We start from the raw sequence: 18,665 nt of genomic DNA, 5'->3' as shown, positions 1-18,665 counted from the left end.
TTTACTTAAAGAAAAAGATTCTTGGCTAGCCATAAGCTCACCAAAGTGTTTGATTACTTACAAACACTCAAAGCAAACTCTTAAAGATACTTTTTACTGCATTTTGGATGCACAACTGATCGTATGCAACTTGGTAAATGATAGCTGATGACCGTATCAGTTGGCATGATGTGATTCACCATCACTTGAGAGGAACAGCATGTGACATCATTTGGCAGGCGAGGGCAGGATATAACGGCACTGGGAATGTGGCAGTATCAGTATTACATGCCAGAACAAGGGGAGAAAATGTCCTTAAATCCAAGGAGTTTGGGCTTCATCCTCATTTGGTCCCTTCTCTGTAAAATGCTGGGAGTAAATGCACTGTGTGTAGGACCTTTCTAGTAAGGTGTGAAGATTCAGCCTGCAGTTTTGTCCTGCAGGGCAAATCTTATGGTTGTGCATTGGATATTCTTTTTCTGGCAGGAACAGGAAATATCTTGCCATCCCCATGTGTTGCCTAAGCATGGAATTAGTCTTACACTGCATTGCATGGATCCCAAATATTTTTGCTTCATATTGGCAGAGTTAGTTACAACCAGTGTTCTATATTTTTGTCACTTGTACCACGCTCAGTTTCACTGCAGGGAGATCTCGGCCTCACTAGGAATTTTTTCAAGGGTTAAGATTTTGGCGTAGCATATGAGGCAGACTGATGATCTATACAGAGCATTTGCTTGAATTGCACCAAATAAGTGGTTACATAAAAACTATGTTTCTGGCTGTTCCTGTCTAAAAGTTATGTTTTATTTCTCATTATGTTCTGTAGCCAGTCAAACAAGTAGCAGTACATAATTCAAACTATCCTAACATAGACATTTTAACAGTTAGAAAAGTAGGCTAAATTGTAGGCCATCCACCTAACCCTGCAGGCTATCAAAAGACACCATGAAATGGAGCCTTTTAAGAAAATAGCGCTGCTTTGATATCTTCTTCCCCCAGTTACAAAGGAAACAACACAAGGTAAAAGCCCTGCAAGCTAAAGAGAATGTTCTTAAACCCATAGCTCCTGTCACTTTCCATTTTTTAACCACAGACTGACACGTTTCAGCTCGAATTTCCTGACTTTCAGCGGTTTATGTAACCCTTTTCTTTAAAGAGTAAGTTTAAAGGATTTTAAAACAGTTACTTAGTTAACCTTTTCAAGAGCGTGAGCTGTCATTAGCCTTAATTTTCTCCATTTAAAAAGAAAGTTGTGGAATTTCATTTACAGCTAGTTGGAAGACAAAGCTTATAGGCGAGGCAGCAGGCTCTCCTGCAGCAGCAGACCTCAAGAGGAGCCTTTCTCTGGCTTTCCTCCATGCCTCTTTCAGGCAAGAAGATCTCAAAGTCTCATACTCTGCTTTGTTTAATCTAGGGAAAGGGGAAAACATGCTGTGTTCAAGTCCTGGGAGTTTCAAGATTTACATAGCAAAGAAAAGTAGCTGTGAAGTTCTCCCGCACCAACGTTATCTGTTCTCTCCTGATCTGTGCAGGAGCTGTGCTTTGTTCAGGTGAGGAAAGCAAAGGGAGGTTGGAAGGTACAGGTCGGTCATTGCATGTTTTCTTCCCAGAGCAGAAGAATTTAGGGTGTGAACAGTTGAGGAGTTGTAGCTGCGCCGAGCAGGTGATGGTCTCTCAGCTTTTGGAAGCTGTGGAGCAGTTGCAGAAAAGGGAAGGCTTGGCAGTCAGCCATTTGCAGCCCTGTGTTCTCATCTGTGAATACAAATAAAATTACTTAAGGTCCAAACTAGAAAGGTACCGAAGATCCTAATGTGAGTTGCAGGTGCTCAGACCATTTCCATCTCTCCCTGTTAATCTTACTTAGAGAGCTCATAGTTCTCAAACAGGAGTTTTGTCTGAGTGAGGGCTTCAGGGTTAAGCTCTTAAAAGCACCATCAAATAGCTCTGCCTAGCACTGGCATCAGGCTTTTAATAAAAGCTGAAGAGTTTGGCTGTTTTTTTCTTGCACATGTAGCAAGCTGTATTTCTGAACAACTGCAGAAACCACAGAGTTTGGAGAAAGGCTGTCCCACGCCCCAGAGAAAAACTAGCAGAAATAGTGCTCTGCCTTAGGAAATGGAGTGGAGTAGTAGAGTTCTTAGCTGGTCTTTGCTGTCTGCTCATGATCAGTAGAAGAGCTTCCCTTGCTTCTGCATTCTTACGGAATGGAAAACCAAACAGTTATACATTAATATCATCACATCACATCCTGCTACGAAAATCCTTTGTTTAGGGCACCGGCATTGTTTGTTTCAGTGCTTAGGAAGGAATACTGAGTTTCTGTTGCAAGCCTTCTCTTCTGTGGCATGTTCTGCAGATTTGGCTAATGTGACGCAAATGTATGTAACACCAGCAACTTTGCTGGAGTTGCTGAAGACATCTGTCAGCGCAGCAGGGATTTAAAATCTGTCTTTTAAAATATTTCTTTGCCAAAACACTCGTACAGCACTTCCAGCAGTTGGCGAGCTCTGCAGGGCGCTGCTGCAGCGGTGTTTGGCTTTGCTGTCCCCTCTCAGGCAAGGTGTTTTGATGCAGGAACTCTCTTACAGCACATGAAGAGGCGGGCTTGAGTGCAGAGAGTTTGAAGAACACCTTTCCAGAGGCTTTTCTTTCCTTACTCTTGCCTGTTTTCTCTAGATGGTCCAAGTTTTTATTTAAAGTGCTTTAACTGGATATCCCAGTTACAGCTCTGACAGCTTGTTTACTGTTCACATCTGCCCAAGGGCAGTTGAAGGCACATTACAGGATAAGTGAGGTAGTCCTGCTGCCAGGAGAAGGATGTGCTGGTAGGATTACTGAGGTTAAAAAAAAAAAAAAAAAAAGAAAAAGAAAAAAAGAACCAGGGTGAACAACAGAGCTGGAACTGTACCATGGGTCTGTAATTTTATGCTATGGGAACTCACAGTAGCATACCTTCTTCTTCCCTTACTCCCAGTTTTAATTTTAAAAGCTGCTGTGCATGGAAGAGAAAAATGCAGCTATGGAAATGCTGGCAGACAAGGCTTAAATTCTTTTAATTAACAGCAAAATTAAGAGTAGTGTCCTGCTCTTTGAGCCAATAAAAGACATATTTGGAATGAATCATACTGCGGAAATCCCTTTCTTTCCCCACTGGCTAGGGATTTAGGTGCCAAAAGGAACACCTCACTCTTAGACGGATGAATTTAAGTGGAATGAATCCCCTGATCTGATGAAAACATGCACATCAGTTTCAGTGGGTTTGGGGTCAGGCCTTTTGGCTTCTAATTACAAAGCTTCTGCATTTCCATCCATTGATCTGCAGAGTTGGACCTTTAAAAGTGATAGGGGAGATCAAATGAGCTTTCTCCAAAGGGAGTGTTTTAACTCTGTTTCTGTGCTGTTTTCCTGCATGCCCCTAGCTTTTTGCCCGGTTCCCTTCTCTTCTGATGAGTCTGGGAAGCACTGCTATCTGCAGGGCACCGATGCTTTCTGGTAGCAGAGCCATGTCAATACTCGCTGAGACGCTAACATGGAAGGACACAACGTGTTTCTCAGTCTCCAGTTTTGCTTCCCCTTTTTACTCGGTGATCCCTAAGCTGCGGGTGTTCAGCCCCGGAACCTGGGTCGTGAGACCCAGCACTCCCTGCCAAGAGTGGAAGCGGAGTTTCTCGCGTTCAGATGACTTTCACACATGCCTCCGGCGCTGCGCTGCAGGGCTGGCAAGGCAGCGGCATTGTGCTTTGTTATGTGCTTGCTGCTCAGAGCCAAGACTTCACACAGAATATGTTTATTAAAAATGCCTACTGTAAATGTTACGTGAGTTCCCCGGGATGAAATTGAAAATTCTCAGTAAGTAGGCTGCTTTAGTAAATACACCACTTTGGGTCAAATTCTGCATTCGCCATCTTCAGTGAGACTGGAAAGTTAGTTTCTTTTAATATATTGCCCTAGGAGGAAAAAAAAAAAGTGTAATGTGTTTCTGGGAAAATAATATCAAGGTTGAAACTCGGTGAGGCAGCCTGTCCCACACTGTCTCTCCAGCAGAATTTTGTACAGGCAGGAGTTGGGGATCCGACTGATCCTCCCGTTGCTTCCCATGCCGGCTGCACCCTGATTCCCCGGGGTGCTGGGACACCCTGGGACACCCTGGGAGAGGGCAAGGGGTTACAGCCCATGCAGCTTCTGCTGCTCTTCTGACATCAGGCTAAATGAAGACCAGGCTTTAGGTGGAATGAGTGACATGTAGCAGCCTGCTGAGATGTTGGAGATACCAGGATACAGATTTTTTTTTTCTTTCTTTTCTAAACACATGGCTGTTAATACAAAGAGCTCAGTGTAGATACTAACAATTAAGCCTAATTTATGAAATTGGGACACTACTTGCCTGAAGTTACTTCCAATTTTTAAAAATTGGGCTTTTCCTGATATGTTTTCAGTTATTTAGGGGACTGCTGATCTAACCTTGTTAGACCAGTGCTTTGAAGTTCTGGAAGATCACAGAGAAACATTGTCTGGACACATATTTCTGTCCTTCAAAATGATGGATATTTTGGAACTGCCAATTGCTTTTGAGGTGCACAGACCAAATCTGATTTCTATGCAAGACTGATGGCATTGCACCAGCCCTAATGGTATCAAGCATTAGCAGCCCTAATGGTATCAAGCATTAGCCTTGATGCAAATGTCTCTGAGATAATATGGGAAAGTGTATAAGTCCCACTGAGGAGCTGTAGGAGGTTGCAGGTTCCCAGCTGATGTAGGCACCTTTGTAAAAGTTACCCTGGAAGCTGTTTAAGCAAAACATAAGAGAAACTGTGGCATGTCCCATGCATGTCTGCAGCACACAAAAAGTGTGTCACACCTGGTTTTGGCTGCGGTGTGTACCCGAGGCTGAGCCACAGCACAAAGTATACAGCCCACTCAGGCTGAACAACACCAGAAAGAGGTGTATCACGTTTGTTCACTTCACAGAGGTGGCTTTCACAAAAAAAGCTGCAGAAACTAATGATTTGAGGTTGGACCTTGTTCTCCTTCACATGGAGAACTCCTACTGAAACTTGGCAGGAGTTTTGCCTACAAAAAGTCATCAGGAACAGAGGCAACATTTGAAACATCTACAGAGAAGAGAAAGCCATGTCTGGGGAATCGCAGAGGATTAGCATGCTTGTCCCCATCTTGGTTGTGCTTGCTCTTTGGTTTTGTTCCTTTTGAGCCTGTAAGCCCTCCAGAACAGGGAACCTCCATCCTTGTGTCTGTACCAGTGCCATAATTAGGGCATGTAATGAAATCTATCTCCATTTTGTATGTTGCAGAGCCTTTTGACTATACATACGCCCCAGATAACACTGTTTACAGTCTGAAGAGCATTCTTTGAGAGCGTAGTTTAAGGATCCTCTTGAACAGCTAGCAACTAGAAGGAGCATCATAAGGAGCCATGGGCTTGTCAGGACACTTCTTGCTCTTAGCAGACAGTTTGCAGTCCACTAATGCTTCACCCAGTGTCCTAGTTTTTGGGAGGGCTTTGGGCATCTTGTTGAGTGATGTAGATCTTGAAATGCAAAGCTGACCCTTTTGTAAGCAAACGAAAACAGTTTTGTTTCCTGATTTGTCTTTGTTGGTGGATCTTTGGGCTTAGACCTTCTTAACCTTGAAGAGTACTTTGACCCCCTTGTTGGCAGGCAACCTTCAGCTGAGGACAGCCATGTGATTTTTTGGAATGCAGGGCGTTCATGCAACTGCTTCTATATAACAATCTAGTTTTTATTTAGGGCTTAATGAATACCTCAATGTGGAAAAACAGATAGACTGAGTAAGTGAAAGAGTTCAAGAAATAAAACAAAACATGTGTGTATAAGTGTGTGTGTGTTATACTGGTAAATTCCAGGAGCTTTGAAATTTCTTTACTGTTTATAGCTCAAGGCAATGAGAAACATCTCGCATGGGTAGTGAGTAAATAAACACACTGCACACAGCCTTCTGTGCAGATATGTTTATCTCACTTCAACATTATACTAAATGGTGTCTCTAACCTCCATAAATACCACAAGAAGTAAAATGGCTTACTCGATAATTAAAATGCTGTTTCTGCCAAGGGTCCCCCCACGTCTCTTCTCTTTTGCCAGAGGAGCTCTGCTAATGGGCACGTGCTAATCGCTGCGCACAGGTGAAAGCAGCTTTGAGCGCGGGCCTGTTTGTTAGCTGTGGTCAGGCCATCGGGATCATCAGGGTGGTTCAGGGAGTGCAGAGGCATTGCAGCTGCATCGCTAGAATGAGGGCTCAGCAGTCATTTTTCTGTGGTTACTGCACCAAGCATAACTGAAGGTTTTAACCTGCCTGTGCCCTGTTGACTGTAAAGTCCACCTGCAAATGAAGTGTCTGTTTAGACCTTAAATGGAGAGGAAAGATGAAAGGCGAGGCTGTAAATGTGGACTTGTAGAGAAGAAACCCAGTGGGAACTTGAGAGGTTTTGAATCCTGGCTCTGCTGGGTGGTGTGGTCTGCCTGCCCCTCAGGTCACAAGCTGGGAAGCAAGGACAACACGTTTTTGGCTCTTGTGTCGAGGCTTCACTTTCTGTGGAGATGGTACAACATCCTGCTGTAGCTTCACTCAACTCTTAAATAAACCAGTTCATGTGATGTTCACCCCAAATCTCCCCACTGTTTCCTTCCAACTCAGCATCTGAACAATGCTTGGGAGTCAGCGTCCTGCGGGAAGATCGAGGACCAGATGGCCCTGACCGACCAGGCGCGCAAGTACATGGCCGCGTTCCCAACCCGGACTCTGGTGATGTGAAAGGGCCGACGGACTTCTCCGGAGAAGCATTATGGTTGTCAAACACTCCACGTTCGCTGGGAAGTCCCTGTTCCTCTGCGTGAAGACTTTCATTGAATGGGAGACAAGCCTATCTTTGTTGTGGTACAACAGTTGGGAGCAGCACGAAGTGCATTTAGTCACTGAGCATATATATTCTTGTTGGATTTCACCCAACTTAAGAGGATTTTTTTTTTTTGAGTAAGCGATACTTGCCTAAATTATTAGGTACTAAGTTTTAATCAGTAATTAATGATCTTAAGTGCAGACTTATAATACAGGTAATTTTTTTTTTTTTGTACTTTCTGAGATCAAGCAGACCTAATGCACCAGTATTGTTATTTCAGTGATGTGCTATCCAGGGGTGGGGTTTTGTTTGTTTCTTTTTTATTTTTTTTATAATAAAGAGCAGGTACTCAGATTTATTTTAAATCACTGAACAAAATGCATTGGTGTAAAATACCGAAGTGAAAAGCATTACTACACACGCTAGTCTGTGCAAAGGGGGAAAACTGATCCAAGATTGTGAATGCTCAGACATCCATGCCTCTTGAAATACTCTTTCATTCTGTTTATGGTTCTAGACCATTATACATTGTGTGTTTCTGTTGGGGGGGTTAATTAGCTTGCTTTAAAAAAAATATTACTGTATGAAACATAGATTTATGAAAAAAATTATATTTTTATTCAGTAATTTAATTTTGTAAATGCCAAATGAATACTGTGTTTTGCTGCTACAGACCTTAGCGTGTAGACATGCTGCTAGTGTAAAAGGAGCAGTAGAGCTTTATATGGAAAGAAAACAGATGTTGATGTTAGCTAATTGACTATGCACTAGCATTTCAGACCTTTTTATTTTAAATTTTTTTTACATCATTTATATTTTCCCCTTTTTTTTTATAAGCAATATTTTTGAACACTGTTCCTGGGAGATTTTTTTTGTCTGGATGTGTTGTTTTGTTTCTCATTGTTTCTCATTCTCATTTATAACAGCATGTATTGCACCTTCACATGTTTGGGAGAACACTGTCTTGTTCATGTTGTCTGTTTTGTTCCATGTCTAGCTAATTGTTCCCTAACTTGGGTCTTGTGTACTGAATCAGGTTCTTAGAAATACATGGTTCTTTGTACTGCCATACCAAACCTTTATCGATATGGCAAAACACTGATTTTATTTTATTTTTTTTTATTTTTTATTTTTTTTTAATAACAGCCTTTGACTTTGCTGCCTTAATAGCATTTGGTGCAGCTTCATCTGCACTTAATTTTTTATACGACAATGTACTGCCTTGTAGATAAATAAAGTGTGTTCTTTTTTACTTAAATCCCGTGGTCTCCTAATCTTGTTTGTCTTTAATGTTTTGGCAGTGTTGTTATAGGCAACAATCAAGCCACGAAGGTTTTTTTCCAGCACACTTAGATAAGTGGGGAAGAGAGTTTTGCACAATATAGGTAGCCTCAACATCCTCAATTCTCATTGATTGTTAACAAAGTTGAAGGAGCACAGCAGAAGACAGTAGTTGGCAGGTTCTGGGCTCAAGGTGCATCTTGTAGGGACACCAAGGTCCAGGTCAGCTTCAGCTCATGGGAGGGTAACTGCAGCTTGTACACAAAACTGCCATTTTACCAAAATATTGGCTAATCTGTTCCTTCATTTAAGACCATCAGATCAGGAATTAACTGAATAAGAATGAAATATTCTGGAGCTCCAATACTGTGGAACAAACTTGTTCACACCTGTCTTTCTTAAGAAACCAGAGGTGAGAATGTACTTCAAAACCCCAGTGCATTATGCTCCACAGCAAGTTACTGGGCAGACCTGAGGACATTCAGCTCCAAAAAAGCTAGAAAATATAAACGATTGGCTTCCTAAAATAATAAAAAGAAAGAAGCATGCAACTTGCAAGGAAGAATTTTCTTTTTATTTAGGAGCCTGAAAATGCATCCTTTGCTGAAGTTTCTGCAAGTGCTCCAAAGTCATTCCTGAGAGCAGACTACAGCTCTGTGAAGGAATCAATTGAGGTCAGTCCCAAAAGCTCTCTGAAGGCTGTTGGCGAGGGCTAGGGTGCATCAAAGCCCCGTGGCTGTTTAGGGGAGAGCTGTCCCAGTAGGGACATGTAGGAGTATTCTTTGTGGCTCTGCTGCTGCCGTGCTCATACAGAGCATCCCAGGGAGCATCACACTAATTTTAGAAAGGGAAACCTGAGCTTTCCAGGATCGGGAGGTTGGCAGGAGGAGTGGAGGGGGGTAGATGCAGAGAAGAAGGATCAGTTTCCAAGCCTATGTAGTGAAGGGACCCAGGAAGAGGCAGCCCCTAGGTAGTTTAGGAGCAGTTACTGCAGGCAGGCCCCCAGAGCAGGGTATGGATTACAGAGGAGAGGAAGTCTGCGGGAGCACTTGCGTTTGTGAAGGCTGTGGGCTCAAGCCATAGAAACGCTTGTGCAAGATGCACAAGGGGACTGCAGGGCTTCATGGGGTGCAACTTGGGAAGAGGGAAAGGTCTGTCTTTGAGGCATGCCACAGCTTAAGCAATGTGTTGCAGCTTAAAGGAAAAAAAAAAAAAAGGAAAAAAGAAACACCAAGCTTACAACAGGTCTTAGAGGCAAAGCTCTTGCTTTGTGAAGCTCCAGCTGTAACTGCACCAGGCATGGCAGAGCTTAAACAGGTCATTATCCAGCTCCCTGTGCAGAGCAGTGCTGGGAAGCATGGAGGTTCACTCTGCAGGTGCCCACATGAGGATTTTCATTTTCCTATGACTACAGCTGATTTAAAACACATTTTTAATATGCAAAGTCATCGCAATAATTTTCTTGTTTGTGGGCACGCTTACCTCTAATACGGAGGAAAATGTTTCTTTTTCTCCTCTCTCATTTCACTGAAAATGTAAACCACTTGCTAGATTAAGGGTGATTTGCATATGATTCTGCGTGCATGTGGCACTCAGCATGAGCGAAGGAAAAGGCTTTGTTTGAATGCTGTAGCCCAGGAACCTGATTATTTTTCCTCCACCATACTCAGTAAATTTCCTTTGCAACAAAAGTGCCACCTCCTACAGGTCTTTCTCACACGAGTATCCCCACCACGTGACCGTGTTCTGTTTACAGTCAAAATACACATCTTTCTTTCAGAGGTCCAAGAGGTATCCTACATGTCTGTCAAATTCTGTCTTGAGTATTGACAGGCAGGCAAGATTTATCCTGAGTCAGGTCCCTGTAAATGGTCTTGGTGATAGTTATTTGGCCGTGCAGTGGCCCTTTGTGCAGGTGTATAGCCATCCCAGACTCATTTAAAGCTAGAGTAACCTAACAAAATGAAGGGAAAACAGGTTCAGTCAAGTTCTCATTTAATGGAGGGTAGATATTTAGCTCAAATTCCTATTAACCTTTCTCTTCACTGTAATTATAACTTAATAATGTTGTAAGTGGGAATTCTTTTGATTTCTGAAAAGAATGTAAATTATCATTTCAGCATGTGCCATTAATTAAAAATGAAGAGGCAAAGGAGCCAGGGCAAAAAAGAAGGAAAATACCAGACTATGAGGTGTTTCCCAGCTAGACTACATAACTCTCTAGCTTTCCTCAGCACATTGTTCCTCAGTAAAATATACTCTATGCAGAGTCCCAGGGGTTCAAGTCCCACAGGTCCTACCTATGTGAAAGCTATCAGCCTAAACTGGAAAAGTGCCAGAGCTTGGAAAGTTTGGGGGGAAAAATAAAAACAACAAACACATACACACACACACACAAATAAATAAATAAAAAAAAAATCACTACAACTTGAATGAATGAGACAGACATTGTCCTTAGGAGCCAAAACAAGTCTGCTGAGGGTAAAGCACAGAGTGCAGCACTAAATATTCTGTAGCAGAGTGTGATCTTCCAAAAAAGCCAGAAAAAGTTTTTTTGTCAGTATTTGAAATCTTGATCCTCATCCACACCACCTAAGTCAATGGCCACCAACACTCCCTCAAGCCTACACAGCCAGTCATGTAGACAGAGGGTGTTTTGTAGACTTATGGGGTTATATATGCTGATGATGTATGCTATCATAATAGTCTTCACTTCCTCTTACTCCTGCCACATTCAATTGCATTTCAGCCTTAGACCTGATTTGGGACAGGGATGATGACAAAGGACAGAAAGAAAATCTGTTCATAGAAATTTGTTTAAAAAATTACCTACCCTACCCCCCAGAGTGGAAAAGAGAATGTTAAAATAGTTCAGTTTGGGAAAGAAGGAATGATTCTGAGGCACTTTTCTGCATCTTTCTCGTTTCCTTTTTTCTGGCTTGGGTGGAGTCAGTCAATAGCCCAGATGCTGCTCAGGCTCAGCTGGGTGGCATTTTGCCTGAGCAGCCAAGGAAAGACATTGGGTACATCTTCCAGTTACTGGGATAATGTCGTTCAAACAGAAGCTGTTGTTCCTGACCAAATGTGCTTTTTCCCTTTGTTTGATTCTTTTCTTTGAACTTGACTTGGATATTTCAGACATTTTCACTGAAGACCCCTGGTACTATTGTAAACTCGTCTATGCTTTCTTTGCTCTTAGTGACTCATGCCAGTAAGACAATGAAGACAAATCATAAAGGTCTAACTTCTGCCTTCAGACGTGCTTGCAAGCTGACACTGGATATACAGCTCATTGTTAAAGACTGCAAAATGCAGCCACTCCATCATTATTTTTCCATAAATTATTTGTGATAATTTTACTTTTCACAATCCTTCTTGACACCTAACATTTCTAGAAGGCATCTTTCCAATTCACTTGAGTATCACAACAACTGCTGATGTTATTTTATTTTTTAATGAGTGTCTGCTTCTCAGGCTGCGTGGATTCCCATTTATGGGCTCGTTTGACTTACACCTGAGGAAATTTCATTCCATGGGGAGAGAGCTTTCCCTACCTGATCAAGTTACTGCTCATCACTACAGATGCAACAGGCACTCTTCACACACATCTGTCAGAGAAGTGTTCACCAACAGTGAAGAAGAAAGTTTCAGGAAGCTCTCCCCAAGCAGGTTTCTACCCTAACCATCGAGACCACCTCTGTATCTCCCAGTTCCTGCCAGCCCAGCTGCAAGCCCGCCGTGGCTGTCCCGATAAAGTCAGTGATGTGAGAGTCTTGAAAGGGTGCATGCAGGTGTGCTTTCCTGCAAGCCCTATCTCTGGTCGCTGCCTCTAATGTTTCATTAACTCTCTCATCAGTGTGCATCAATATAGGAGTTATCTGAACTTGGAGGGAGGCTGTAGCTATTTAAGCAATGGGTTTTCAGCATCTGGGTTCCTATTAGCTCTAGGCAGAGACCTCAGAGGCACCGGCTCAGCCTTCCTGTGCAGATAAAGGTGCACACTGCGCTGCTTGCATCTGCTACCTGTGGAGAGATGGAAACCTTCACAGGATTTTCAGCTTGTACCTGACCAACCAGTGCTTGCTGCACATCACAATAAAATAGACAAATGGCCATGGTTTGCTTCAGTCAGAGGCCTAAAAATAGCAACAAATAGCTGGTTTGCATGACCTCAGTGAGCTCAATCCCACACTTTGTGTGGCTGGAGAATATGAATTACTCCCTCCTCACAGCTGACAGGCCCCAGCCACCCTTCACTCAGGACAGGCCCCATGTGCTTAGGCCTGTGGTTCTGGTACCCCCAGGGTAAGGCATTGCCCTCACTGAACAGCAAGCTCAGGTTATAACTTCAGTACTGCCTTCTGGTCAAGCCCCATCTGTGCACCTCGGCCTTTCACCAGGGTGACTACCCCAGGCCTGGAGGACAGGCTGCCTGCCTTTCTTGGTAGGATCTCCTCGTCACCTTCTCAGCAGGGCCAGGACAGGGACGATGCCTCCCACAGCCCAGTGAAGGTCCTGGGGAGACCTCCTGAGTTAACACTGATTAAGGTACTCCCTTAACTTTTTCTGATCAAAGAGGTTAGAGTAATCCTTTCTTCACCAACCTCTGATTTGTGGCCACATCCTCTAACAGAAAACACATAACAAACGCCATTCATATGGCGATAAGCTACAAAGCCAACGTGACAGTCAGCCCGCCATCACGGCTCTAAAAAACATCTCTTTCTAGCTCGGATTTTCATTGCACCTGTGGCACAGCTACTTCAGATCTCACAAAAAGCCCCCCAGTTACAAGGGAGGAGTAAGCCTGACACACACCTGCCCCACAATTTTGCCACAGGCATCATAAAGCAGCAAACTCACTTACATGATGATTAAAATAAGCTTCCAGATTTTTTTTTCCTATTGTTAAGTTGTCACTTCTAAGGCTTGCTACACGGTCTGACATACAAAAAAATAGCTGTTACCATCCTCTCTGGCACTGGATCAATGGAACTACCAGGTTTTTATATGACAGCTTGAATGGATAGAGTGTGAAATTTAAATGATACCTCGGTTTGCCTTCCTAACTGTCAGAGGGGCACAAGTTCTTCTTCCTTCCTCTTTAACACCAGTAACTGACTTTTTTTTTCTTTTTTTTCTTTTTTTTTCTTTTTTTTTTCTTTTTTTTTTTCTTTTTTTTCTTTTTTTTCTCTGAAGGATTTTCAATAGCAGAAATTGATCTATTCTTTAAATGACAGGAAGTTTTCCAGAAGGCCTTAAGAGCCCATGGGCTCTTAAAGCTGACACTGAAGGTGTTATAACTTCAGCCTTGCTATGCCAAAGCAAATTTTTACATCATAATCCAAACTTCCAACTAGATCTGAGGTATGGGAAAGCAGGAAAGCCTGGTGGGTCCACACATAGGTTTGGTCTTACTAGTTTTCTATTAGCTGTGCATGTAAGTTGGCAAAGGGCAGGTTACCCTCGTTCTGGAGCAATGCTCCAGAAAGATATTACAGTGATGGAGATGTTATGAGAAGCTGCATGTCACAAAACAATGCAACACAACGTTTTGGCCTTGCATTTTCTAAGTCCCTGAATCTCCTGAAGAAGTTTTCATTCAGATGAGAACTGCTGTAAGTCAGCAAAGGAGAAGCATTGACTTGCCCCAGGATGTGATCTTTTTCTGTTGTGTTTACTCATGTTAAGTGCATGCAAATACAATCATCTCTCTCTATATATGCAGTTATCTGACTAAAAACTGTAAAGAAATTTTACTGAGGAGGCCCAAATCATTACTAGCAGGTTGAACGTATCATAGGTCTTATATCACGTGCTTTGGTAATGGAGACTCTTGGCCACCAGAACAGAAATCGCAGAGGATAGAATTCAGACAAACATCAGAGTCATAAAAAGAGAAAACGATCCAAACAAGAGGTTGCTGTGAGAACATCTTCTGCGATGAGAACTGAAACTGCAAGTCACTGGTTTTCATTGAAAGCAATGCAACCAAGAGTCTGAAATCAGTCATGTCCCCCAACTGATGAGTTGTCTGAAATCTGTCACCTTCCAGAATACATGGATCTTGAGATCTCTCATCTTGCTCATTTATGATCACAGATTTCTGTAAAAGGGTATTTCTTATTTAAAAACAAATAAAAATAAAGATTCCAGGGGGAAAAAATAATGGCGGAAGTTATCCAAGACATTTTATTTCATCCAGTGAATAATAGATTAATTTTTAAATTTATGTTGCAAGTGATTTCACACAAGTCCGTTTACAGAGGTTTGTCCAGATACACTGCAGCTTAGAGTGGACTGGACTTAATTTCACAATCATGTTTTAACCTAATTCATGCATGCCTGATGCAAGCATTTCAACTAGAGTCAATGGGATTAATCATGTGAATAACACATGAAGGATTCGGCCTGAAAATCCCTACTACCATCATTTGTGGGTCAAGGTTGGTCTGCTTGAGGAAAAGCACAATGCAGTGACAACAGTGAATGGCCTTTACATGGTCCATTTCCGAGAGATACAATGATACCACCAAACCACCAGGACTGTAGGCACATAATGAAAAGTGACAATGCAGTCATTTGTGAAGGATATAAGACAGCCACAGTAGTTAGGGCAACATTTGCATAATCACATTAACTTTAAGGACCTACTTTAAAATTGACCTAACAATGGTTGTCATTGTTTAAGGCCACAGCTGTCCATGCTGATCTGACAATATGCTTGGCCAACTTGTGTCGCAGCCATCTTCTTCAGGAGGATTGAGAAAGTTTGACTGAAAAAATCATGGGCTCCAGGACATCCTGTGAACGCTTGGCCTCCCATCATGGTTCCGGTATCTGGGAACTGAAGGGTTTCAAAAGTGTACTTTTTTCAAGCTGTTTTGTTTTCATTGGGACTGAAGTAATATATTGACACGGCTTTCCTTATTTTTCAGTATTGATCATAAAGGTTGTGTAAAAAAAACACACGCAGACCAGTTGGTAACTAAGAGTATATAACTTCAGAAAGAGTATATAACTTCAGTAAGAGTATATAACTTCAGGTCTAAGCCTTGGTTATTTGAGGCATGTGCAAGTTACAGCTAAGATTTGAAAAGGTCAGAATATTTTACTCAAGGCATGACGTTTCAGCCATATGGTCTTTGTACACATAGAAAAGAGTGGACTATTTCTGTCTTCATATGTGCCTTGCACAGTCATTTTCCCCTGCAAAATTGCTGGTATTTAACCATAAATGTACCTGGGAAGGGTTCAGTAGAAAAATATTTACTTAAATTATCAATGCGGCCATATGCAAAGTTCTGATGAAAAAGCAGTTTCTTACTACCTAAGATTTCTTTTCTTTGTTCTCATTAGAAATGCAGCCTTGGTCCACCTTGAAAAACATGTTTATTTTAAGTATTTTCAGGATTCTCTATTAAGCAAGGTGGTACTGGATTAGCTGCAGGGAACTTCAAGTTTCAGTTAGAGTGTGTCTTCTTTGAATAACGCTAACCACAGGTAAGAGAATGACTAGAACACATACTCTAGACTGGAAAACAAATAAAGAGAAATGTCGAAGAAAAAAAAAATGTTGTAGCAGAAACGGTTCAGCCCTTTCTGAGAATGAGGTTGAGGAAAACTAGTTTTTCCTTGCCCTGTTATGCCTAGTTAGCATAGCCCAGTATAAGCTCATGAACTTTAACTGACTTTTTGTTTTGCATTGCATATATCTGTGATTAAAAATCCATTTAGACTCCACACTCTCACTTGGTCTTAAACCATGATGCCAAGTTGAAATTATTTTTATATCACTTAAAAGGGAGAAGCTCTCCTGCCTCCATGCTGTGGATCCAGGACTTGAAATTTTACAAGAGCATATTGTTTGTGATTCCCATTCCCATGCAGATCCACACAGATTTGAGCAAGTCATGACCTCTGAAGATTTAGTTTGGCACACGAGTGGCAGAGACTCACTACAGCTTGACAGCTTACCTCCTTGTGGAGCCCCTGGGCAACGCGCACCAGTCATTGGAGGCTGCAGCTGGCCATCTGTGACCGTGCTCCTCACCCTCTGAGGCTGCTGCAGCATCACACAGCAGCTCAGCTCAGCTCAGCTCCCTCCATCTCCCAAGTGGTCTCCTGCTGCCCCTTGCTGAGGGTAACAGGGTAACTTGTCAGGTAACTTGTGTTACCTGACACAAGTGCAGAGGGATATAGAGCAAAGCAGGTACAAAGACAAGTTGGAAGCATTGGGAACTACTGGCTAGGATCCATATGTAAATGTGTGTATGAGTGTGTGCACACACATAAATGTGACTGTGTAATGAAGATTAGTATTATCATGCACATAGAGAAAAGTGGGGAGTGAGAGGAGGGTGAATTAATTGCACAGAGAACCTCAATTCTGACTCCCCTAACTTTGAAGTACCACACTCCCAAGCCTTAATGGTCTTTTAATTTATACTTTAAATGATAATTTTTGTTTTGATTATTCAAAAGATGGGCAACATTTTACACTAACACTTTACATTCAAGCAAAGAAAAGTAATTGAAAAGATGCAAATGCCTATAATGAAAAGATATGCAGAATGCACTTCTGTGTTAAGCACAGGTAAACTGAATAAGCATATTAATTTAGGCAAAGCTTCATTAACCACAGTGTTATTTAAATTTCAGGCACTTAGTACATCATGAGGATCAGCATTCTTTCCTCATACTCATATCTGAACATATTAAGTCTACTGGAATAGTTCAATATCATTATGTGAGAACTGCAGATACAGCAAAGATAGGGATGAAATCTATGAAACTTCTTCAGAAACACCTATACCATTTCAGCACTTTTATCCTGTTTCAATACTTCAGAAAAAAATACTTTGGGTCTGAAAGGAAATACAGATTTATATCATTTAAACTCACAAACATTCATTTTCCCACACCAAGGAAAGCCTCAGAGGTGAATACTGCTGAAAAAGAACATGCAATGGTTGTGCAGTACTCTCTTCTGACAGTCAAAATCAGCCTTTGGCAGGTTAAATGATGTAACACCTTCATTTGATCTTATTTTAGGTATCCCCTATAGGCAGTCCCTTTATCTTAAGTTAATATCAGGATTCATTATGTAATTTTTACTTTTGGAGATCAGCAGTGTGCTACTTATACAGTCCCATGGATTTGGTTATTACCAAATGCAGTTCTATTGCAATGAGTTAACCACATATTTAATTATGCAAAAAGTCTTGCATATGTTCATGCAAATCAAATAATAGAGACTGAGGACTGAATAGATATTTTTCAGTATGACAAGAATGACATGAATAGCCCTGGGATTTCTGTCTAGTGGCACTCCTAGTATTTCACAGGAAAGACTAAAATGTGTAGAGCACATTGGTATGAAGAACTTGGGAATCCATCAACATGCTGAGTAAGTGGAGTGCCTAGCACCTTCCCATCATTAGACATGCCTGGTACCACATGTCTATCAAGAATATTTATGCATTCACACAACAAAACACAAGGAAACATGCCATCCCAGCACACCGTCACATACAAACCCATACATACAACACGGTTAAAACCTGCCTTAAAACAAAACTTTACCAAGCGAAAGGCTAACAACAAAAGAGCATAGCTTTTAACTCAGACCTTCTCCACTAACTTGGTTCATTCAAAGTTTGTACATCCAAAGAGGAAGTTCTCTTTAGAAAATCACACATGCCTTTTGGGCTTGGTCCATTTGAGGCAAAAACCTTTTCATTTGTATAAGTGATCTGCATTCATGTAGTTCAGTTACTACTGTTTGCTGACAGATTAGAGTATTTCAGGTTTCAGCTCCACCAATTTTACACAGACTATGCCACTTCCACAAAATCTGTGTGTGCATTTGGAGAGCAATTTGAAATGATGTCAAATAAGAGCTCACAACAACAGAAAATCGCCACTTTACAGATAGCACCTATGGAAAAAAGTACAGACAATAAATGTCACAGTAAATTCAACCTGTCTGTAAGATGAGAAATAACTTATGCATCTGGACATAATATGAGGCATAGCAATAGCATTGTAACTGCTTTATGTAATTCCCCAAATAAAAGAGATATAATGAGTCATTTATCTAAATGGCATCAATATTCTGCCAAACATAAGATAACAGCGAAGAGTGTGGATAGAAAGTTCGGAAACCCATTCAGATACGATGCAACATGTAAGTGCTCATCAGCTATCACGAAATGTGACTCATTTACAACACAGTAAGACAAGGTTTATAGGGAGAGCAATATTTTTTATTAGACTACTTGATACAGCTTCTTAGACCAATAGTTGAACCAATGCAAATATACCACAGACTTTGTTTTTCTCTGTAGTAGATAGCAGAATCTCATCTATGTCCTTAAACAACCACAGCAACAAAAGCATTCATAAATTACATGAGACACATGGGACAAAGTGGTGTCCCATGACTACATGTGAAACTAGCATTGCAAATTGAGCATTGACCAGACACCCTCCTACACAAAGTTAAATGTGTCCTTAACACCAC

At 41.6% G+C, this 18,665-nt stretch overlaps 1 protein-coding gene across 6 annotated transcripts in view; it reads left to right on the top strand.

Annotated features, from left to right (window-relative positions):
- The window catches only part of MYB (MYB proto-oncogene, transcription factor), a 28,104-nt gene extending 19,987 nt beyond the window's left edge, over positions 1 to 8,117 (top strand). For all 6 annotated transcript variants that reach the window (XM_068677355.1, XM_068677352.1, XM_068677354.1 and 3 more), the window contains one exon: positions 6,658 to 8,117. In XM_068677355.1, the coding sequence (XP_068533456.1) occupies positions 6,658 to 6,774 (117 nt within the window). In that variant the 3' untranslated portion in view covers positions 6,775 to 8,117. The remainder of the gene's footprint in view (positions 1 to 6,657) is intronic.
- The last annotated feature ends 10,548 nt before the right edge of the window (positions 8,118 to 18,665 follow it).

This window comes from Anas acuta, chromosome 3, assembly GCF_963932015.1.
Source record: "Anas acuta chromosome 3, bAnaAcu1.1, whole genome shotgun sequence".
Classification (NCBI taxonomy): Eukaryota; Metazoa; Chordata; class Aves; order Anseriformes; family Anatidae; genus Anas; species Anas acuta.
Note: the sequence above shows the minus strand (reverse complement) of the source record. Positions and strands in the feature narration are given on the sequence as shown.